The sequence below is a fragment of the Phoca vitulina genome, unplaced genomic scaffold (genome assembly GCF_004348235.1).
Source record: "Phoca vitulina isolate PV1807 unplaced genomic scaffold, GSC_HSeal_1.0 scaffold72, whole genome shotgun sequence".
NCBI classification, from domain to species: Eukaryota; Metazoa; Chordata; class Mammalia; order Carnivora; family Phocidae; genus Phoca; species Phoca vitulina.
In genome coordinates this window covers 5,478,751-5,502,725 of record NW_022589775.1, presented here as the reverse complement: position 1 = coordinate 5,502,725, position 23,975 = coordinate 5,478,751, and the positions used below count along the sequence as shown (strand labels likewise).

At 37.5% G+C, this 23,975-nt stretch overlaps 1 protein-coding gene across 1 annotated transcript; it reads left to right on the top strand.

Annotated features, from left to right (window-relative positions):
- The first annotated feature begins 11,640 nt into the window (after positions 1-11,640).
- On the top strand, positions 11,641-12,192 carry LOC116625020 (keratin-associated protein 26-1). Its single transcript, XM_032393310.1, has one exon. The coding sequence runs from the start codon at positions 11,641-11,643 to the stop codon at positions 12,190-12,192; it is 552 nt and encodes a 183-aa protein (XP_032249201.1).
- The last annotated feature ends 11,783 nt before the right edge of the window (positions 12,193-23,975 follow it).

Here is a 23,975-nt window from a genome sequence, read left to right as displayed (position 1 = left end):
ACTGTCCTAGGATTCACAGATCTTGTGGCTCATCCATGATTGGATATAGCATCTGCTGACCCCTAGTGGAGTGCTTTTCTTGTTAACAAATGAGCTACATATTCAACAGCTTTTGTCCCTGAGTTCCATATCTTATACCTTGAGGTATTTTGAGTAATCCCTCATAGTTGTTGATCCCTAAATAAAGTACCTACACATTTCTACCTAGCCTAGTTGGGAGAGGTGGACAGTCTCTTAGAAGACTATGTTATATGGTTGTATTTTTTTTTAAGATTTATTTATTTATTTATTTGAGAGGGAGAGAGAACTAGTTAGCAGGGGGGAGGGGCAGAGGGAGAGGGAGAGAGAGAGAATCTCCAGCAGACTCCCGCTGAGTATAGAACCCCATGTTCAGCTCGATCTCACAATCCTGAGATCATGACCTGAGCTGAAACGAAGAGTTGGACACTTAACCTACTGAATCACCCAGGCTCCCCTTGGCTACATTGTTTTAAAGAAAAATCTAGCATACACATATATTGCTTTACTATTCAGACTTAAGATTATTTATTAACTAAGTCATGGTTAATATTTATTCTTTTTGTCAATTTTCTTCTTCTTTTAGTGCCCTTTAAGGCTTTGAAATATGTTTTCAATATGGCATCAAATTGTTTTCTTTATCTTCTAATAAATGTGATTAATCTGCCCTAGTGACTGCTGCATAAATGCCTAATTTTTCATCATTATTTCAATATTACTACAATTACTGTACTTCTACCAAAATTTCTGTCTTATTAAATGATTGTTAAAACAAATAGAGTTAGTTATGACATTGCAGTGCCACAATTTCAACTAGAAAACAAAAATCTTTGGAAGGGGATAACAAGAACCATAAAAAGTCTGAGCTTTTACCCTACTTGCAAGCTACCAAGTTAGCCTAGCACAGATTCATGGATGCTGGCAGAAGACATGACACCCCTGGGTCAGAGACAAAAGCTTTATTATTCATGGCAATAGCAGAAGCCAGAATATTAGCATTTGCACCAATTCCCTAACCCTCAATTCCCCCAGCAGAATAAGAAGCCAGAAGATACTTGGATTTGCAGTGAGTTGCTTTATAAGAGAGCATCCTTGAGATCAGGAAGCCTGGATCATGGATATGGTAATGGGCAGTAAGCATGTCTGTCTTTTGCCTCAGAGAGAAAGACTATATTTATTTTCCAAAACTCTTTACTATATAAACATGGTTGAAAAAAATAATTTAGAACAGAAGGAATCAGTGACCCTATTCTCAAGATATGCAGAAACGCTAAAACCCTACAGGGATCATCTCCCCCACCCAATATCTAATCCTTATTTCTACACTGCTACTGATGAATTTTTCTGTGAGTGTGGCACTCCACTGGCTACTCTGATCCATCTGATTAGTCTGAAGTTGCACCCAAATGTATTCAGTATGTCTCATTCAGTATTTAAGTAAGGCTACTATTAGTAGGTCTCCAAGCAGCATTCAGTAGGTAGAGGCTATCTCCCTTTGCCAAAGGCTCCAATCAGCAAAATCATCAGTCACAGAGACTTTAAGTTCAAAAGGGTCCCAAGGGGTACTAACAATTCTATAAACATAGCTCTTCACAATCAGAAGAATCCCCCTTGGAATTTATGAAATGGGGAAGTATAGGTCTATGATACTTGTAACAACAAAAGTACATTGAATTGGCCCCAAAGGCCCCACCCACAAGGTCACATTATCTATTCTTCCCTACTGTGATATCTTTCAAAATCTCATTGGCTAAATCCAAGCACTCCCCCCTGGACTGACTAGAAAGATGACTTGGGCATCTGTACCAAAAAGAACTATAAAAGTGTGAAACCCTATTTCCCAGAAGTTTCACGTGTATTGAAAGGAGCTCATATGGGCCTCTGTCTTCCTTGGGGAAAGAGAGACATAGGTCCTATGGGTCCTACTCTGAATCATCTATCTCCTCAAAGTGACTGATGTCAGGGTATGGGGGAGGGAGGAATCATCAGGTGCGGAGACAGAGAGAGAGGAGAAAGAGAGAATGTATTTCAGTACCAGTAAGCAAGGTGCCTTTACTTTTGATTTTTAGCAATGAGACACCAGCTAGGGACTCAAACAATCTTCTAATGTTTTTAGTGCATTCAATGCCCTATATTGGGCAATAACATCATCATGCTCACTCCATTTATCTAAACCTTGGGAATCCCTTGGCTCAGCAGTCACAGCCAGGTTGCCTTCCAGCTGTGGGTCACAAGGTTTATACCTTTTGCTCCCTCGGATTTGAGACACGCAATACAAACTAATTTTTAAGGAGTACAACTTAATCTGGGGCATTATTAAAATAAAACCTCTATTATACTCATCCAATTTTAACACAGGGCTAAAGGAGATTTCCAAGGTGGTGGGTGGACTGCAAGAATTCACCTAGAATTCTTAAAGTCAGTTTTTCATTCTACAGTGGGTCACCTTTATCATCATTATAAACCCAATCCAAGGCACACAGTGCCTCATCTGGAGTGTCCCACAGGAGTCTATTTGGAAATTTCCTTGAGAAAACCAAAGCCTTCTTCTAGTGAGCAGAACCCACTGTAAAAACTCTTTGACCTTTTACCATCACCTCCAAGGGGTCAGGCCACAGGAGGGGCTGAGCTGGGAGATAGCCCAACTGTTCACTCTTCCTTCACAGGAAGGAGAACACCATCTTCTAATCCCCCAAGAGAACCGGCTGAGGTTCTAACAATTTAACCAGTTTCTGATCATAGCATTAATGAATTTTCTTCATTTCAAGCTCAATGTAGGTGCACATCTCTGTAACTGTCCTCTGAAAGAGGGTGGAAATTTCTGCCCACTTAGTTGAATCTTTGTACTGGTGATTATATTAGGGAGAACTTGGGATGCACTATCAGAGTAAACTTCCTCCTGCTCAAATCAGGCACTGTTGGTAAGCTCTTTGTGAATCTGTTTCCTTGGAGTTAGCCTTTGTTTGCCCAATTCCTCCTTATTAACTGACAATAAAGTGTTAATTAGTAGACAGTTAACAGACAATAAAATATTGCCCTATTAGCCATACAAGCTGGTCAACGTGTTTACTTGATTCCAACGGGCTTCCTTCAAATTCTATTCATCAACCTGTGAGGTCTTCTTCCCTCTTTCAGAAAGCAATATTTCTGTCAACATCCCATCTTTGTTACCAGGGGGAAAATGAGAATGTAGATGAATGTTTGTGGGGAAGGGAGCAGATGAATGCGATGTGAAATGTTGGGGTCTGGGAGCAAACTGTCAAGAAAGAATTCTTGAAACGTCTTTGTTGCAAAAAGTGTGGTTTTATTAGAACACGGGGACAGGACCTGTGGGCAGAGAGACCTACACTGGGGTTGTGAGGAGTGACTGATTATATACTTTCAAGTTGGGAGGGGGTTAGGGATAGTGTAAGTCTCTAAGGAATTTGGAAGCAAGGTTTCCAGGACCTTGAGAGGCTAGCTGTTGTGAGGAAAATGCCATTTACTACTGTCTATTGAAACCCTAGTCATGAGATCCTTCAGATGTATATCAGTGGGCCATATGCTTGGAGGATGATTGCTAACATATATCTTGGGGGGGGGTACAGATAAAGGAAATTTCCAAAGGGATTTTTATAGGATCCTGGAGGTTGGGTTAATGTCAAGCTAAGGTTGCCTTTTGCCTCTAGCAAAATACTAACATTAAGATAGCTAAACTCCTTGAGGAAGGTCACTCTGCCTGTCTTAAGTACTTGTCGATGGGTTGTAAGTTATAAGGATTTTTTTTTCTATATTTCTTTTGCCTTTGTTCTCCACATCAAATGGATAAGTGATCCTGGGTAGTGACAGCATTCTGGTGACTACTTAAAACATCCAACTCATTCCCACTTCCTGTTTTTGTTTTTGTTTTGCTCTTGTTGTTTGGCTGAAAATTCTTTAAAAATCTCATGGAATAAACCAACCCCTTCTTCTGGTTTAGATATTAGGTTTGGCAATACTTTATTTTCTTGATATTCTGATTCCAAGTCAGTACCTCCAAAGAAAGTCACCAATGAGCAAGCAAGGTAGTCAACAAATGCTCTGAAAGACCCATGGCCACTCCAGCTTGAGCCTCTTCAATTTCTGGATTACTTCAATTTTATGCATGACCATTAAAACCTAAAGTCAGTTCATTCATTCTCATGCCTAATGCTGACATGCTAGGCAGTAGATGATCATTAAGAAAAGAATTATTTTTTTAATCATAAAATTAAGTATTCTATAGTATTAGTGATGTTTCACATCACTTTCAAGATGCATGCTGATTTTGGATTTTTTTTTAAGATTTTATTTATTTATTTGAAAGATAGAGAGAGAACACACAAGCAGGGGCAGCGGTGGGCAGAGGGAGAGGGAGAAGCAGGCTCCCCATGGAGCAGGGAGCCTGACATGGGATCTTGATCCCAGGATCTCAGATCATGACCTGAGTCAAAGGCAGATGCTTAACCAACTGAGCCACCCAGGTGCCCCAGATTTTTTTTTTTAAGTTAAAGAACCATTTGCTAAGTAATCCAATTTACCTTCATTTCAGACAGAAAGTGTTCTCCATTCTTTTCAGAATGGCCCTACATTCCTCCAGAGGACTCTTGGTGAAACAAGGTTGATGAGAATAGAACAGCCCTCCTTTCTTTACTCTCAACATGAAAAACAAATACTTGTCATTTGTGGTAACCAACTCCCAGGTTTTCAGAGTATTTCATCACTGATTAACTTACCTACATACAAAATAAGACTATTTCTAGAGGTATTGGTCAGGAAAAGGGATGAAAGATTTTCAAATATTATGAGAAAACTTATAGGAAAAACAAAATCTCCACCATTTGGAAAAAAAAAAAAAAACTACTCTATCAGAACTTAGGAGTAGCCTGTGATAAAGATCAAGATAAAGACTTAAATCACTTAAATGTCAGTTTTTCAACTGAAGAAAGTGATTCTCTATCTTTTCTGAAGTGTTATAAAATAATGCTTCAGATGAAACAAATGTTTTAGGCAACTCAGAGTCTTCATTTGGCCCTGAGTTCTGTTCTTTGTGGCAGGATAAGGGTTTGTTAGGGCCAAACTCCCAAAGAGCACCTAATGATTTTAGTGGGACTGCTTAGTTGCTGACAAGTCATAGCATTGACATTTTGATCTCATGTTCTATTAAAAAAAAAACAAACTAGAAAATCTTTATACTCTAAAATGATATTTCTTATTATAGAGTCTCTCCCCAGAGTTCCAGTGTGCCCACAGAGTCTGGAGTAAAAAGGGGCCAGGAGAGGTGCTTTTGCTATGCAAGGAAATAACTGAACAAGCCTCCTCTGTGACCTAGAGGTGAACTGCATTCTTCCACTGGCTGTAAAGTGTGTTATGTGAAAAATCCAGGACAAGCACTATAATAGACCTAAACCTCCCTTTTCTTTAGGAGGTTTATAGTAAATCTTTGCCTTGGCTGTGAAACGCTTTCAAAGAACCAAAGACAAATTGGTTCTAGTTTATAAAAACTAAGGGTCAAAAGAGTTTCAGATATACATGTACATCCAAGTGAATAGGCTAGGAACTACCCAACAGAATGACTTAAATTAAGGCAGACTCTGCCAATCTTTGATCAATTCTTCTCAACAGCCATTTACCATCACAGACGTTGATCTACATTCATTCTGATACGAGAAATACTTGAGATAAAGTAAGAGAAAATAAAATTCATGAACTAAATAGAGGAAAACAGTGACTAAAGCATTTTTATTCACTGTTCGAATAAATATTAACAGAAACAGGATGTTGGGCATATTTAACAATACAAACAGAAATAAGGTTATAATGTCTTTAATATAATTATGACTGAGCAGCAAAAATTAGATGTAAACTGAATAAATATAAGGTATGAAACGATCAGTACAATAGGAGATATGTAAAGTGGGAACAAGTTCCAAGGAAAAGAAATAGCTTCTGGTTGGGCAGAAATGAAAGCTTCCTGATAGTGATTATATTTGACTTGAGCTGTAAAGAGTAAGTAGATATGCGTAATTAGAGAGGGTGGAAAAGCATGCGAGACAGCAAAGAGGAAACCAGCAATGTGAGATGCTCACTGAGAATGGCAAATAGGGTCATCTGGAGTTCCATATAAAAAGGACCTGAAGGACTCAGGCTTGGCAATGTATGTGGGATCCATATTCTGAATAGCTGTGAGTGAGAGCTTAAGAATCTTTGATTTTATTCTGTGGACAATGGGGAGGTATTCAAGATAACTGCAACCAAGGAAAAGGGGGATGAAGGTAGGAGTGGGGTGAGGTGGAGAGGGGTAGGAAGGAAGGACTACAAACAGTCATGAAGAGATTTTGGGAGGTAATGAATATGATTATTATCTTGATTTTTGATAGAAATGCCAAAACATAACAAACTGTACTCTTTAAATACGTTCAGCTTATTGTATCAGTTATACTTCAGTAAAGCTTATAAAATATACAGGCAAAGGGAGGAAGTTGAAAAAGACCTTGCAAAGGTGAAAAGGACACAATCAAAGGGCTTAACTATGAACAGTGGAAGGGATGCCTCCACCTACATTGTCTTCAATACAGATGAAAGGATGCACTACTAGAAAACAGTTTTCTAACATCATCTAAGGGAAATTCTTTTATGAATGAATTGGGAATGAATGGAGCAAATTTTGTTCAAATCATGTGTAAACCATAGTTTCCACACTCAAGAATGTTATAATATATAAAAATTCAGTTGAAAGTAGATTACAGCTTTATTAGTTACCCAAGACTCTACATTGCTGATCAGTGAATTAACTTTATTCTTCCAATTGATTATAATTTAATGATTTTACACATGGCATCCAACAGGGGGTGCTATAATCAGACCACTTCCTTATGTTGTAGGTTGACGTGGACTGACACCAGATAATGCGTTGTCTTCTCTAAGCCAAGCTGAGTATTAATCAGGGATCATAGAAGGGGCAGGAGAAAAACTTGACGAAGGGTTTCCGATTCCCTGAATCTCTTTCTACCTTCATAGTCTCTTATATTCCTTGAAAGTTGACTTACCCTGGTGAAAATGGATGGATGGTAAGAAAAGTATATAAAAGAGATTTTTGAGTTGACTAAGTAAAGGTCAACTTTTATTTGATAAAGAAAGCCTAAGTTATATTTTGTGAATGCTATGATGTTAGTCAGCAAATATTTATTAAGGATTGACTAAGTGTCGTCACATGTATTAAGAATAATGATCACACCTACTCAAGTAGGAAGGAATGTTGTGAGGATTAAATCAGTAAGTATGTGTAAAACACATAGAATCGTATCTGGTATATAAAAAGGACTCTAAATAGTAGCTAATAAGGATTCTGTAACGTAGTCAAAATACAAGACTCTACAGCCATACAGAAAGAATGTTTTGCTTGCAATGTAAAGGAATGTGTGTGTGTGCACGTGTGTGTGCACGTGCATGTGTGTGTGTGCATTAGATAATGACAGCCATACAGATTTAAGACCAGAGAGATTTATGTTGATAGGAAGATATTTACAAAGAAGGGGCTAATTTATTTATTTATTTTAAAAGATTTTATTTATTTATTTGTCACACACAGAGGGAGAGAGAACAAAAGCAGGGGGAGCAGCAGAGGCAGAGGGAGAAGCAGGCTCCCTGCTGAGCAGAGCCCAATGAGGAACTTGGTCCCAGGACTCTGGGATCATGAGCAGAGCTGAAGGCAGATGCTTAACCAACTGAACTACCCAGGGGTCCCAAGAAGGGGCTAATTTAGCTGAGGTCTGGATGATGGATAAAATCAAAGAATTATTGCAAAGGAGAGGAAGGGTAGGATGGATGAGGAAGTGATGTGAAATGAGGAGGGATGTGGAGTTACGTGAACAGACAACCCCAAAATACAGAAGAGAATCCCTTCTGGGAAGCAGAGGAGGGCTGATCAGGTGTTTGGACAATTCTCTGTGGACAAAAAGAAGTCATTGATGTTCTTAACTAAGAGAGTCATATGATGAAATTAATTTGAGGAGTATTAATCTGAATACAGTATTCAAGCTAAAGAGAAGACAATAGCGATTATGAGTCAAGTTGGCAGTAAGAAATGTATGTATTCACCAAAGGGGAACAAAACCCAACTTGAGTGATGACAGTGATAACAGGAAGGGAAATGGATGAAAAGACATAATTTTAGTGGAACAAGAGAGAAAAGCATTACGATAGATTTTCCCTCTTTCCAATATAGGCTGCAAATTAATCATAGCACTCTCTTCTCAAAATCAGTTACTAGAGCACCATGCCTGTAGAACAGTATCTTAACTGCTTCTTTGGTGATTAAATTAGATTCAGCATGTGAACCTAAGTTTAGTTGCTATGATTTGCCTCTAAAAATCCTCCACTGAAAGCACTGTGTGGTCATTTTTTTCCGCCTTTATACCATTTGCCACCATATAGCCTGAAGTGTCTTCCCCTTCCCAAGCCCCCTGACATCTCCTCCCACAGTCCAAATTAATATCAACTGCAAACTCTAGGTAAAGCCAATGAGCAATGTTTGCCCTTCTCTGGACGCCATTTATAGAACTTAGTAAACATTGACATGGATTGGGTGCCTGTCTTACCACATCTACAAGACTGGATGTGTTTGGGAGCAAAAATCAGTAGTATGTTGGTATTACTGACAGTATCTGTCATAATGTTTAGCACATACAAAATGCTTAATAAATATTTGTTGACTAAATGAATGCAGAATAGCCATTTACCAGCTTAACTATATTGTTGCAATGCTCTGAGGATTCTTTGTGTCTGAGAGAGAGAGAGAGAGAGAGAGAGAGAGAGAGAGAGAGAGAGAGATTCAGGGTTGTTCCTATAGAGTAAGAAAGGTAAGGACCCCTGGTTCATTGAAGAAAAAACAACAAAGTGGGTAAATCTGAAGGAGCACACAGGATGCCTAATTCCTCAATCTATTCCTGAACTTTTGCTTTAGAAGAAGAGTGTGAAACCTGTTTATAGTTTATAGGAGCCTGTTAATGAGATATCTGCTGTTATGCCCGCATGAACGCTACGGTCACTACCAAATAACATCAGTTCAACATTCGCTATATTAAGGTGCAACCTACATTCGGGGCATCCTATTTTCTAAGATGTCATGAATATTTTTGCAGTGTTACCTACCCATAAGAGAAAAAAAATTGGAGTCTGTGGTAGTGCTCTAAACTATTTAGCCTCAAGGTGGTACTTTTTGGAATGGGTTAAGAATGCCAAAGCAAGAAAATAAATTATTCTAGTATAGTGTCTTGCAGTTTACTGTTTAAGTTTTTCTTATATCTAAATGCATCCTAAAAATGAGACTGAAAAATAGATTATTATTAATATTCCAATAATTCCATGAAATCATACCAATAGTGAACTGGAAATCAGAGCGATTATGATAATTCAAGATAATTAATAAATGATGCTATTAATATATTTCTAAATAATGCCATATTGGATAATAAGAAAAAACATTTCGGGGGTCAAGGACCTCCAAACAAATGTTCAAATGTTTGAACCCCCTTTGTTCAAATGTTTTTCATATCAATTACTGTAACTTTCTACATTTCAAGTTTTCTCATATGAATACTTGAAATAGTAAAATTGACTGTAAGGCATTGCGAGGATAAAGTGATGTGACACATGTGGGTATCCACACTACAAGGCTTCCCCAGCAGAGACGGTAAATGAATGCTAGTTTCTTCTTATTCCACACCCCTTCTCTTCATGGAAAAGTGTTCATATATACATACAACATAAATAATATGTGAACATGTATAAACACAAATATACTGATGTACTAATGATATGGGTGTTCTGCTCTTGCTTACTTTAGAGAAGAACAGGCATAGAGAAGATCAACACATAAATGTGATAAGCATTCAGTTAAATATGGTGGCTGCACCTATTACTAACGCCATTTGGCTGTTGCATCCAGGATTTCACAAGAAGACTCTAACAATGTGTACAGAGATGAAAGCCAGAAGGGTGGAGACTGGGTTTGGAGGAACTCTTCAAACTCCTCGGGTACAAACCATCAAAGGGTAATGTTCTCTGACCTAAAATACTAAGATAAGTTCATCGTGTTAGTACAGGACCTCCGAGACTATATCATTTTCTTTTCATATTTCTATCCCTGGTGGTAAAATAGTCCTGTATTGGCTCATAGAGAAACTCGTCTTCTGTTTCAGAGATTTGGCTCCTCCTGTCTCCTCCTGGACAGAGGGAGACTTATTAAGTGTGGGTGTATCCATTGAACATTAAAATGGAAGAAACTGTTGTGATTTACACTGAATTTTTAGCTAAAGGGAATTGGAAAGTAGATCCAGCAAGGTAATTAAAATTCCCATTAAAGTAGCCACGGGAGCCACTAGATATGCTGGGATATAAAAATACAGTGGAATGGATGAGCTAAACACATTGAAGCATTTTTAAACCAATTTTTACCGGAAAGTATATCCCCAAATAGCTTTCAAAATACTAACGCTTAGAAAAACTGTACATTTATTCTGATGCTATTTCCCATTTAAAGTAGTTTAGAAGCTATTTTTTGGCAATTGACATCAGAACCAATGTAAGAAGCAAAACCAAACCCATTTCCAGGTCTTAATCATTATTTCTATTTTTTTTTTTTTTACCAAGAACATTAGTTTTTGGTTGGAACACAAGTAAGCATGAAATATATAAACCGTACTAGCTATTAAAAAATGTCATGCTGTTCAACTTTCTTTGAGGGGTTTTGTTTATTTGCTTTTGTTCACAGTAGTATCCATATTTTTACCTGAGCCCATCTTATTGATCTATATTAAGAATACTTTAAACATAAACCAAGCTTTCATCATGACTCTATTTATTGAAATGAATAAAATGAGTATGGTTTTTTAAAATAAAAATATTTTGGTGGGAAGTCATTTTCTACCAGGATTCTAAAATAAAGCAATACACAAATTTAGGCACATTGAAATTTTTCATATTATACTGCTTTTAAACTTTTTCTGTCCCAAATCATATAGGTTATAGAATTTTTCACATTCTTTCTTTTTTACTAACATAACATAATAAAATAAAATAAATAAAAAAATAAAAACTAAAGAATTTTTCACATTCTTTTACAATATACTTGCTTTTCAAGTTTCTTACTATTGACAATTTCAAAAAAGAATAGAATTTCCCCTCAAAGAGAGCTAATTTGCCATTGTTTCAAAGAATTTTACTACAATTTTTTTTCCTCCAAAGAATTTTGCTACAACTTTTAAAAGCAATTCCAAGAGAGGAATTCTAAGAATGTTTATGTAGTGGTGGTTATACTTGGATTATGTGAATGACCTTCAAACGTGTCTGTTTTCATTGGATAATTTAAGGAGAGATACTATTAAAATTCAGTCACACTTCCTTATAGATATACTCAATCAGTGGAAGGAACATCCAGGTTTATGGGACATGGGAGCACCACTTCTGGGGCTATAATGGAGGGTTCTGATGCAGCTTCCTACAAGGAGGAAGAGTCTGTATACACAATCACCACCTTCCTAGGGATATATAAAGGATCAAGCCAAATGAGGGGAAACACTCGCTTCTTCCCATTCAACTGCAGCCTGCTTTTGAAACCTCACTATGTCTTGCCACAACTGCTCTGCAAACTACAGCTTGGGATCCTTCAGAAGTCCCTGCCATATTCCTCTCACCTCCTCCATTGCCCTCTGCTCTACGGGTGTGAGCTGTGGTGATGTCCTCTGCTTGCCTAGTAACTGTCAAGACCATCTCCAGTCTCTGGACAACTGCCAAGAGAGCTGCAGTGAACCAACCAGTTGCCTGCCAGCCCACTGTGATCCCAGCAACTGTGAAACATCTTGCTACCCTTCTACTACTTACTACGTGTCCAGACCCTGCCATGGAACTTCTTTTCTTCCTGCTGCTTCTTATAACTCTGGCTCCTGCCTCCCCATATCCTATAGACCTCTGAGCTATGTGTCCAGCAGCAGCCGACCCCTGAGTCTCCTCACTTATGGATGCCGCCCTGTGGGTTTTTTGCCCTGTGGTCCTCAACCACTGAGCATTGTGCCCAGCAGCCTCAGACCTCTGCGTCCTGTTTTCGCTGGATGCCAGCCTCTGAGCCACGTGTTCAGTACTTGCCATCCATCTTGCTCTGCGCTGGGAGGCCAGTAGCTTCCTTGTTCCAGTTAATAATCACGCCAAGGATCCAGGACAAAAATTCAAACTCTGTGGACTTGTGCTTCTTTCCTAGTAGTTCCTTTTCTTGCTTTTAGTCTGCCTGAGATGTAATTCGAGCTGCTCCTTTCCTATTTTTATCTTTTTTGCATCTCTCCTTGGCATAAAATTATTTGATTTACAATGCTGTTCAATGTCACTCAGGTGTGGGAAGAATTTATTTGGTTCATGTTGTAATAAATGAGATTAAGTGAGAATTAAGAATCTGGTTCTTCAGTTTGTCTTTCATTATTTCATTTGAACACAGAAATGACCAACCTCAAGTGCTTACAAGATAAATGAACGGGATGTGGGATCCGCAACCATATGTCTTATCTCACAGTAGTGGAATAGCTTGATGGTTTGTTCCTCAAGCTTCTTTCTAGATCTCTGATCCTAAGTACTTCAGAGACCCAAAAAGCCCTTGGTGGAAGTGACTTTGAGAAGGCAAGATTAGGAACGTTTTCCTTATCTCTCATCCAGTGAACATACTTCCACCAAAATCTCCTTTCTAATTGCAAACTGAACCATGTTTCCCTCCTGCGTAAGCCTTTGGTGGCTTCCTATGCTGTATTCCCATATAATAAAAATGCCAACCCCTGACCATGGCATCTGTTTTCCATCATTGTCTTCCTCCGTCCCACCTCTCCAGCTCTGTCCCTTTCCCAATGTTGCCAACACTAAGCTCCTGCAATTCTAACTTACATGTAGGTCCTTGAACACACAGCGTTTTATAATTATCTGCCCTTTGACATGTGTCTTCACCAAGGCCTGCATTCATCTCTGATCAACCTACCCTGAAAACTTGCCCTCAGCTTTAAAAACACAGTCCAACTTCATTTAGTAATTGCTGATTTATTCAGCAACTATTTTATTCCCTATGTCTTAAACCATCCTGTGCCGGACACAGATACAGAGCTAGACAAGATCAATCTGAACTATCGCAGTATTTACCAGAAGCCACATACTCCCGGACATATCTATATTAAAGATACATTTTCCCTCACTCAACATAAAATGTGTAGGGGTATATATATTCCAAATTAAAATAATACTAAGCTGTAAAGGTGCAACATTAACGTTTCTGAAGAACTGGAATATCTAGAAACTGTGTCAGCATGCAAAGAAGACAATGGTTTCCAGGAGCTGACTAGTAGTTGTTTCCTTGAGAGAAGACATATGCCTCTGGTTCTCAGAATCCATCTTTCCTTGTAGACTTTCTGACACTGAAGCAGAATGCCTCTTCCTCCTATATTCATGTTCATGCTGCTGTTGTGAAATCCATTCTAGTTCATTCTAGTTCATTCTTTTGCCTTACCTGCCTGTCTCTCCTAGATATTTTGAATTTGTGACATCTGTACCCTTTATATATATTTTTAAAGATTTTACTTATTTATCTGTCAGACAGAGAGAGAGAGAGAGAGAGCACAAGCAGAGGGAGCGCAGACAGAGGGAGAAGCAAGCTCCCTGCTGAGCAAGGAGCCCGATGCGGGGCTCCATCCCAGGACCCTGGGATTGTGACCTGAGCTGAAGGCAGATGCTTAACCCACTGAGCCACCCAGGCATCCAGGTGCACCCTTTATATTCTGTAGTCTTTTCACAACCCTTTCCTCACCCTTTACCCTGAAGAGTAAATCACACTGTGACTTAGCCTACTTTTATCTCAGACATATTGTTGATTCGATTGTTGATGTTGTTGGACTGTTAATTTTAAAAATAATTTTAAGTGGAATTGTAGTTGAAATGTAACATACTAATTTGTGCACAAATCATTGTTCCACAGAGGTAGCCACTCTGACTTCTAACCCATATATTAGTTTTGCCTGTTCTTAAACTTTGAAATGAAATTATACAGTATCTACCCATTTATTTCCGGCTTCTTTTATTAAATATTGTGTTTGTGAGATTATTCCATGCTGTTTTATATATACCAATAGTCTGTTTATTTTTCTTGATATATAATATTTAAGGTAGTAAAACACCAAAATTTATTTAACCATTCTGCTGTTGATGATCATATGGGTTGTTTTGAGTTTAGATTAGGAATAATGTATAGAATACTCTTTTATTCTTGTACCTATCTTTTGCTATACATAGGAGGTATTTCTACTGGGTAATATATTTAGGAGTGGAATTGATAAATTATATGGGATGTGCCTATTCAGCTTTATTCTATGCCATGACAAGGTAATGCCCTACAGTTTTACCAATTTTCGTTTCCACTATCTGAGTATGAGGATTTCAGTTGCTTTGCATTCCCATCAATATTTGCGATTGTCAATATTTTTACGTTTAGCTATTCAAGTGAGTATGTCGTTATGAAAAATGTTGGTTTTATTTGGAATTTCCCTGATGACTCATCAGACATAGAACATTTTTTTAATGTTTCTTTGCCATTTGAATATCTTTTTTTTTTGTAAAGTAACCATTCATGTCCCTTGCTGATTTTTTTTTTAAGATTTATTTATTTATTTGAGAGAGCGAGAAAGAGAGAGAGAGAGAGAGAGCACATGAGAGGGGGGAGGGTCAGAGGGAGAAGCAGACTCCCTGCTGAGCAGGGAGCCCGATGCAGGACTCGATCCCGGGACTCCAGGATCATGACCTGAGCTGAAGGCAGTCGCTTAACCAACTGAGCCACGCAGGCGCCCCCCTTGCTGATGTTTTTAATTGATATGTCTGTTTTCAGAATGGAAAGTTTCTTTATGTAGTGTCTACATTAGTCCTTTGTTTGGTAGATATAGTTTGAATATCTTTTTCCACATCCCTGCTTATCTTTTTACTCTCTTACTGGTGTCTTTAGATTAATAGAAGTTCCTTATTTTATGTTAATCCAATGTATCGATCTTATTTATGGTTAGTACCTTTTAGTTTCCTTTTTAGGAAATCTCTGTTTAACCCAAATTAATGAGGATACTACATGGCAACTTTAGAAACTTTTGTTTTGTTTTGTTTTGCCTTCAGCATTTGTATATACCATCAATGTAAAATTGATGTGTGTGTGTGTATTGTGTAGAAGAGTCCAAAATTCCAGTTGAACCACCACCATTGCTTAAAAGACCCTCCTTTTCCTACTGCACTGAGTTCAGTGCCCTTTTCTCATAAATCATCTATCTATATGGATGTGTCTATATCTAGTCTCTATTCTGTTCTAGTCACAATTTGTTCTTACATAAAAAATCATGCTCAATTTTTCCTTGTTTTATTTGCATTTCTGAACTCTTCTCTAGACTTCAAGTTCTTTCAAGGCTGCCTTTGTATCAGTAATGACTAGGCTCTTTGAAAATGTTTGTTGATTTGAACTTAAATAAGTTACATTTTGGTCAGATGGTTGTGGAAGCTAGGGAAGAGGTATTTAGATTTAGGAGAGTACTGATGAGAAATTGCACATGTTGGGTTTTTTTCCTTTGGCGTTTTATTCTGTGCTATCTTTCTTAAGGTTGGCTGAAAACGGGTATTCACTTCTCATCTCCCCATAGTTCAAAATTCGAACAGCAGGATTTTAAGGGAGATTCTGTATTCAATATCTCATGACTACATAGGACCTGCTAATATTTATACATTAGCTCACATGTGATAATTTTGTATTGCTAGCCCATGATCATATTTCTTACTTAGTTAATTTAGTTATTTTAATATGCAGCAAGATAGTTATAATTGTTCCTAATTTAACCAAAATCATATAGATTGTAAATTACGGATCACTTTGCCCTTCCACTATGAACTCTAATCAAGAACACATTTTAGGTCTCCATCATAACCAATTATGAAGCATTGTCCTTGAAGTTCAAAATCAGAATCATCTTGTTCCTTATCTAGCCTGAGATGGAGTAAGGAAAAATAAATATTTAAACTTGAATAATGATTAGCTAAGTCTTTAAATCAAGCATACATAAGGAAAAAATGTAGTGTTAGTCTAATAGACTGTTCAGATATTTTGAGGGTAGAATTTGGAATCTGAGTTTTTTTTCTCAGGGCTTAATTTTGTATAATCTCTTCTCAATATAAACAGTGGTTTCTTCTTTCTCCACTGAGACATAATTTCTCATAGGGGAATTTTCTAGAAATTGTAGAAGGTGAAGTCAATGGGGATAACTCTTAAGGAATGTTTGGACTTCTAGTTTCAGCTCTAACATTTAAAGAGTGTAGAAATCATCACTTCTGTTTTACAACAAGAAAAATTTGGACAACTTGAAAACCAATGACTTTTCTTGGACCCATCAGAGAGGTGAATTTCCATGGCAAACTGCTATCTCAAAATTTGGAGAAACAGATGAATCCAGAGAATCACTGCTGAAGCCTGCTTACCTGGAACTGGAAGCTATGCTGAAATCATAGCCTTGTAGGAACCCTTAATAATTTTGAGGACTTGCTGGGTGCTGAGTGTGAACCAGCATGAAGATAAGAACCTCTTGGGAGTCACAGTCTTAGGGATGCCCCCCAATTCATGCATTTTACCTCCAGGAACCCCACCAGTTTCTCCTAATGAAGAATCGAGGAAGGTGCTCTCATGGCCATAGAGTAATCCTAGTGAAGCATACCCAGAGCTGCTTCCTCCATAACAAATCTCCCCTCTCCAGGAAGAAAGACTTTACCAGAGCTTTTCTCAACCTGAGGAAAGGACACTTGTCTCACTTCAGTCTCCACCAGGTTTCCTGTCTGTGTCACGGAGGAGGTGCAGAAACTAAGAAACACGTTTGAAGGTTCAAGCTCAGGGACACAGGTCGATTACAAGATTGAGTTTTAATTATAATAGAAGGCTTCCCCTCTCTCCTACCTTATCACCATACCAACAGCCCTGCAGCATAATAACAGTGGATTGCAATTCGAAGAGCTACATGATGCAGTTCTCTCTGAGGAGGTGTACATGGGAAAGCCCAAAGTCAATAGGAGAGATTAAAAAAAAAAAAAAAAAAAGAATACTAGAGAAATCTGAAGCCTCTGGCACCTATAGCAAATATCTAATCTTAGGCAGATTAACTGCAAACCTCACACTAAAGGCCTATTTACCTCAGTTTCTAACATCCTATGCAACTTGTCTGACTTTCAATGAAGTTTTAAGGCACACCAAAAGGCAATAAAATCCACAGTCTCCAGAGAAAAAATAAGCATCAAACTCAGATTTAGATATAACCTAGATGTTGGAATTATCAGACAGGGAATTAAAGTAACTCTCATTATTATGTTTAGAGCTCCAGTGGAAAAAGTAGACAATATACAAGAACATATGGCTAATGTGAGCAGAGATAAATATGAAGAAAGAATAAAAAAGGCTAGAAATCAAAAACACAAGAATACCTTTGACCATCTCATTAGTAGACTGGACATAGCCAAGGAAAGAATCAGTGAGCTTGTAGATAGGTCAATAAAAACTTCCCAAACTGAAATGCACAGAGAAAAGAGAATGGGAAAAACATAACAGAGCTTCTAAGAACTGTGGGACAATTTCAAAATGTATGGCATACTTTTGGCATAATTGGCATAATTGGAATGCCAAAAGGAGAAGAAAAAAAGGAACAGAAAACATTAATTGAAGTAATAATGGCTGAGAACTTTCAAATTTTAATGACAACCCCAAACAACTGATTTAGGAAACTTGAAGAACACTGAACAGCATCAAAACACAAACCAAAGCCAAAACCAAACAAAAAGAACATTATACCTCCTTATGCCATATTCAAGCTACAGAAAAACAAAGACAAAGTGAAATCTTGAAAAAAAAAAAGGCAGAGAAAAAAGAACGTATTGAGAGGAAATAAGATAAGAACTATAGTGGACTTCTTGTCAGAAAGCATGTAGGCAAGAGTGGGGTGAAATATTTAAAATGTTGAAAGAAAAGAAAAAACTAACCTAGAAACCTATATCCAATAACATTATCCTTTAAAAGTGAAGAAGTATCAAGATTCTTCTCAGACAAACAAAACCTGGGGAATTCATTGCCAGCAGAACTCCCCTGCAAAAAAAAAAAAGTTAGAAGAAGTTCTTCAGGGAGAAGGAAATTATATATGTCAGAAACTCTGCTCCACATAAAGAAAGGAAGAAGAATGGAGAAGAAATAAACATATAAAACAAACTTTTTCATTTTTCCCATTCTTAATTGATCTAAAAAGAATGTATGCAGTTGACATGGCTGTTATTTAACTTAATTTCTTTCATCATTTAGATCAAACCAGTCTTTTGCTATTTTTTTTTTTTATTTTGGTGTGTGTGGAGAGTAGATATTTTCCTTGAAAGGGTTGAGAAAATCTACTTAAATGTAAGAATTATTTCCAATTTACAACTCAGTCTATATTTCATTGTATAAGCTGATTAATTCATTTGCAGCATTTAGTGTGCATCGTTGTTCAGTACATAATAAAGAATTCCTATTATGTGCCAAGTTCTCTTCTGCATGCTGGGGCGACAGTGGTAAACAAGACAGCTGCTATCCTTCCCTTCTGGAGCTTTCACTCAGTCTGGGGGAGGAAATAGATAGTAAATAGTGATCAAGAATATGATAATACTAGAGTGGATAAAGTAGTATAAAGGGAATGAAAATGGTATTGTAAGCAGGGGGAGATAGCTACTTTCAACAAGGTCAGAGGCATTTTGTCTTTTAAAAAGTGACATATGCATTGTAACTAGTAGGATTAGTAAGAGAGCACCCTGTGATAAACTGAGGGAGGCGTGTTTGGGGCATGGAGAACAAGATCAAAGGCACACACTCGGGGAGGTTTCAGAACAGGAAGAGATGAGTGTGGCTGCTGGGCAGTGGGTGAATCAAAGACAATACCAGAATTTGCCAAAATATTCAATATATTAGACACTCGTGACAACAGTGTCATCAACTCTGTCAAGTATACCCAAACTGTGTTTAACAAGCATTGGTTGTTTTCCAAAAGTACAGTAAACACAGCCAGATGGGTGTCCAATTAGAGAGATCTTTTACCTATACTTACAATGAATCCTAGCATCCTAGTGGGATAGTAAGACTCAGAGTGGTTCATATTACATAAAAAATGACTGACTCTCTTACAAGAAGGCCTTTAAAAAGAATGTTCAGCTATAATTTTTAGTACTTGTTGATCAGTCATCAGTCTGGTGTTTCTCTAGAGGAACACTAGATTCTGACCTAAGATTTCGTAAGGTAAAAGCCTCTGAGGAAGAGGAGCTGGAGGGCTGGTTACGAATTTTACTGTATGGAATGTGTCAGCGGCCATGCAGAAATAGACAATGATATTCTTCTCCAGATGTTTTAACAACATCTCTGCCTCTTATTCATACATTTATTGAACCAGCTGAATAAAAATAGGAACCAAAGGGTTTGAACTTTCAGATAGATCCTTCAGAGTTATTATGTGATAGAACAATACAGCATGTGGATAACTCTCAAACCAACAGAAATGAGAAGCATAGTTAGCTTGAGATCAGTGGGACATGGTATAGAAGTGTCCTTCTTAGCCAGGTAAGAAAGTGTAAGTACCTCTCCCTTACGATGTCCAGTACCTTCCAATACTTCTGGCTATTGTTCAATACAAAGCTACTCAAGCAATACCTTATTAATATCTTGCTCACTTTTTGAAGGTCAACATTCACAAAAAAATTATATATGTTGAGATGTTGGAGTAACCCTAATTGTAAGCTTCAAAACATATTTAAAAGAAAACATTCTTAATTCTGCAATTTTTCTGACATATTTACCGCGGCTGTATTTAAATATTTTCATGAGTTTGTTTAAGGTCCAAGGACTTTTTTCCTCTCAATTATTTTGATATTTCTGCTCCTTTTTACTGATTGCATTACTTTTTTTTTTGTATGGGAAATTTGCTCAGAGTATGTTAATGTACTTTCTTGATCAAACAAACATATGTCATTAAAGGATATTCATTACTGCTAACACGTTTGCCATGATCATTTTTCTATTTTTTTAAAAGAGTTATGTATTTATTTGAGACAGAGAGAGAGTGTGTGTGAACACAGCGGGGAGGGACAGAGGGAGAAGAGAGTCTCAAGCAGACTACGCTGAGCATGGAGCCCCATGTGGGGCTTGATCTCAGGACCCCGAGATCCTCAGTTGATACCAACACCCGAGTCAATACCAAGAGTCTGATGGTTAACAGACTGTGCCACCCAGGCACCCCCATTTTTCTATTTTTTGGGGGGGAATATAGGTGTTAAAAGTTTGGGTTGTGCATTGAAATGAAAGCAGGTTGTTCGTAATTTGTGCTGGGAAATATCTAAAAATGAAAACTAAAGATCTACTTAAAAAATAAAACATTCAGGACACCTGGGTGGCTCATTTGGTTGAGCACCCAACTGTTTGTTTCAGCTGGGGTCATGATCTTAGGGTTGTAAGCCCGGTGTGGGGCTCTGCACTCAATTGGGAATCTGCCTGAGATGCTCTCTTTCCCTCTCCTTCTGCCCGTCCCCTTACTCTCTCTCTCTTTCTCAAATAAATAAATAAATAAATCTTAAAAAAAAAGAAGTTATTTATACTCTAAAGTATCTAGCAATTGCCTTGGTAAATACAATTAATTAGGAAAAACCCTGTGGATTAATGAAAGCATCCATGTCCTATGCATACTCTGATATTTTTATATTGTGGAAAGCAGTGACCTTTTCCAAGTGGGTGAGTGCCCTTTATGTGACATCTGGGCCTCCAGGATGTTGTGAGAAGGCAGTTTACTCAATCACACAAGGAACCTACATATTGTGTCATGCATAAAAAATGCTGCCATTAGAAGCTGTAGGATCAACTAACAGAAAATCTTCCCAGTTCATATTCCAACAAGGTGAACTGAGGAACAGCACTTCTCTGGACAGTGTAATGACAAGCATGCCACTCTGATAAACATCCCTCAGTTGAATCCAGAGAAATAATGCGGTAAATCGGACATCTGATATACAGATCGTTCAATCCGTGCTAGAAGTTTTCAGTATTTGAAAACTAATCCAAACATACTTTCTGTAGTAATTTAATCCAATCACAAGAACTCTACGCTCCTCCAAAAAGCATATTTAATCCCACTTAGTAAATTCCTTAATGTCCCATGCTAAGCTAATCTAAATGTGAACTGAATGATAAACACCATATCATTATTTAATGCCTATTGCATTATATTATATTGCATTGCATTATATTGCACAGTAGTGTCAAGCCTTTTAAATTATACCTACGAACCCATGCAATATTGAATACACTATGTTTTGTTTTCTTAATCACAGCCTTGCGACCAGTTCTGACACAATGTGTATGTCAAATCATTTAGGAAAATGTTAACATGTTCTTTTTTAAACAGAAACTTTTACATTCAAAGGATTCGAGAAAATAAGCCCATGTGAAAATTTAAAGCAATAGAAAATTCAATTATGGGAGCTCACACTTCCTAATGCACGAGTCTCAGTCATCATTTTTGATGCATCTGTTAGATTTTAATCAACTGACTATAGACATAAATTTATAAAATATCCTCACTCATAGTGAGTACAAGATCACAGGAGTCTTAGCTTTGCATTTCCTCTACTGTTGTCTTATTTTCTGATCCAAAGATGAAAGACACTATGATTCTTTGAAAAAACAAATCTTAAAATAATAAATTTAATTCTTTGATTATTTGCCTCTTTGACAATTATTGAGAAGTGAAAGAAAATGTTGTCAGGACCACAATATAGGACATGCTTAGATAAGCAGACTAGGTTTTCTTCCAAATTCAAATCAGAACTTTACTGAAAATGTAAAAATCTTTTTATTTCTGTGATCCAAGGAAATGGAGTTTACTCAATAAGGGATCGTGTATTGAACCTTCAGAGGAGCAACTGAGATTTGTCTAGACACTTAAGGCCAATGGTTTTGGAGGCACGTTGAGAGGACACGCAAAAATATTTTGCTGCCTCACCACTTTTCTGTTCTTTTTTAATTCCATCTGCAAGTGCAACCACCTCGGCTTCCAATATAAAGAGACCATTGTCAGATCTAACAACACAAAGGAAAAGAGAGAACACGCAGGGAAATGTTGGGGGCCCACATATAACATATTGTCTGCTCCTGTTTGCACCATCAGCAGTTGTATTGATGAGCCTTCTTTCTCATTAGTAGAAGAGCCTTTTCCATTTTCTTTATGGAATTCTTATTGGTTGATAAATATCCTGGATTGTCAAGTCTGCATGAGCTGCCTCTCTGGAGGTGATGATGGCCTGCAAGATATATCTGTAATACAAATTTATGAATTGATTACAGAACTTTCTCAGCTGCAGGGTGAGAAGACTGCTATATTTTAAAGCATACTTGGCATCTTGTTTTTTGTAGAGAAACCTATTCTCCATTACTCCATTTATTATTAGGAGCAAACAGTGCAGTAACATACAACACTTCTATTTCCTTTACAGTCGGGTACAGAGAGGGTGGAAAAGGGGAAAAGAAAGACGAAGAGGGAGAAATTGAAAGGGAAAGGAAGATGGCCAAGGGGTGAATCTCAAACTATGTTGGTGGAACTACCACAGGTATCGTTGTTTAAAATTGTATCTCTAGATGCATTCATTCAACATCATGTATTCAACAGATATTTTTGAGTTGTGGTATATTGGACATGATTTATTTGCATGGACACCCATACTACTGAATCTCGTATGTCTCCAAACAAACAGTATAGTTACCATGTTAATACTTTGGCATCTGGAAGCAAGACTCTAATATATAAAGTTTTGATCCAATGTGTTGCTCTACAAGCTATCCAACCAAACAGCAAAGCAATTTGATAGGGGGTAGGGTTGGGGGACATTTTCTGGAAAAGTCTGGAAAGGTAAAATTTGCAGAAAGTTCCATGAGAGCTTTCACCAGCAATAAACTTTTTTCAATGGAAAAAAGTTTCCTAAAATCTGGAATGCAATGGGTTTGTTTTTATTTTATGTAGGCATGGCTAATCAGAGACTTTGAGAATTGGTGAATGCCGAAGGGATTTTCTTGTCCAGTGGGTCCCTAACCAGGCTTTATAGAGGCATCTGCAAAAGTAAATCAGATTCTTGGGGGCCAATTATGTCTCTGAATACAAGCCTCGAAGTCATAGATTCAGGAATCTGCGTTATGTTCTTTTCCCCTAAAATCTCACCATATTTTTCAAAGCAAAGTTGGGTTTGGCAATAAATAATCTAAACTACTCTTTCTAGATGCTCATTTTCTTCTGGGTTCTTAAGAGAATAAGAGAATCTCATCTTATGAAATATGTTTAATAAGTGATGTTAAAATTGACAACCAAGATCCAAAAACTAGAAAGCTAAGCAATCAATACAAATACACCAAAATAGGAAATCCCACCAATCACCCAAAAATTCATATTAGATTAATAATGACACCATTTTTCTTATCAAATTGGCAAAAATAAATAATGGTAACAATACTCAATGGTTTTAAGCATTTGGTAAATCTGATACTTAATGTACTGCATTAGAAATGTGGATTTAGGGGGCCCCTGGGTGGCTCAGTCAATTAAGGACTGACTCTTGGTTTCGGCTCAGGTCATGATCTCATAGGCTGTGAGATGGAGCCCTGCATCGGGCTTCAGGCTCATGGGGGGGTCTGCTTGAAGAATCTCTCACTCAGCCCCTCCCCCATTCTCACTCTCTCTCTCTCTCTCAAATGAGTAAATAAATCTTAAAAAAAGAGAAATGTGGATTTAGAAAAGAGAGCTTTTAAAATATATTGTGATTTGGGTACGTTAGATTTTTTTTTAAGAAATAATAATCTAAACAGAAATAAAGCAGAAATATGG

Bases quoted from the DNA above. Each gene is read 5' to 3' on its own strand.
- LOC116625020 (XM_032393310.1), top strand. From the start codon at position 11,641: ATGTCTTGCCACAACTGCTCTGCAAACTACAGCTTGGGATCCTTCAGA.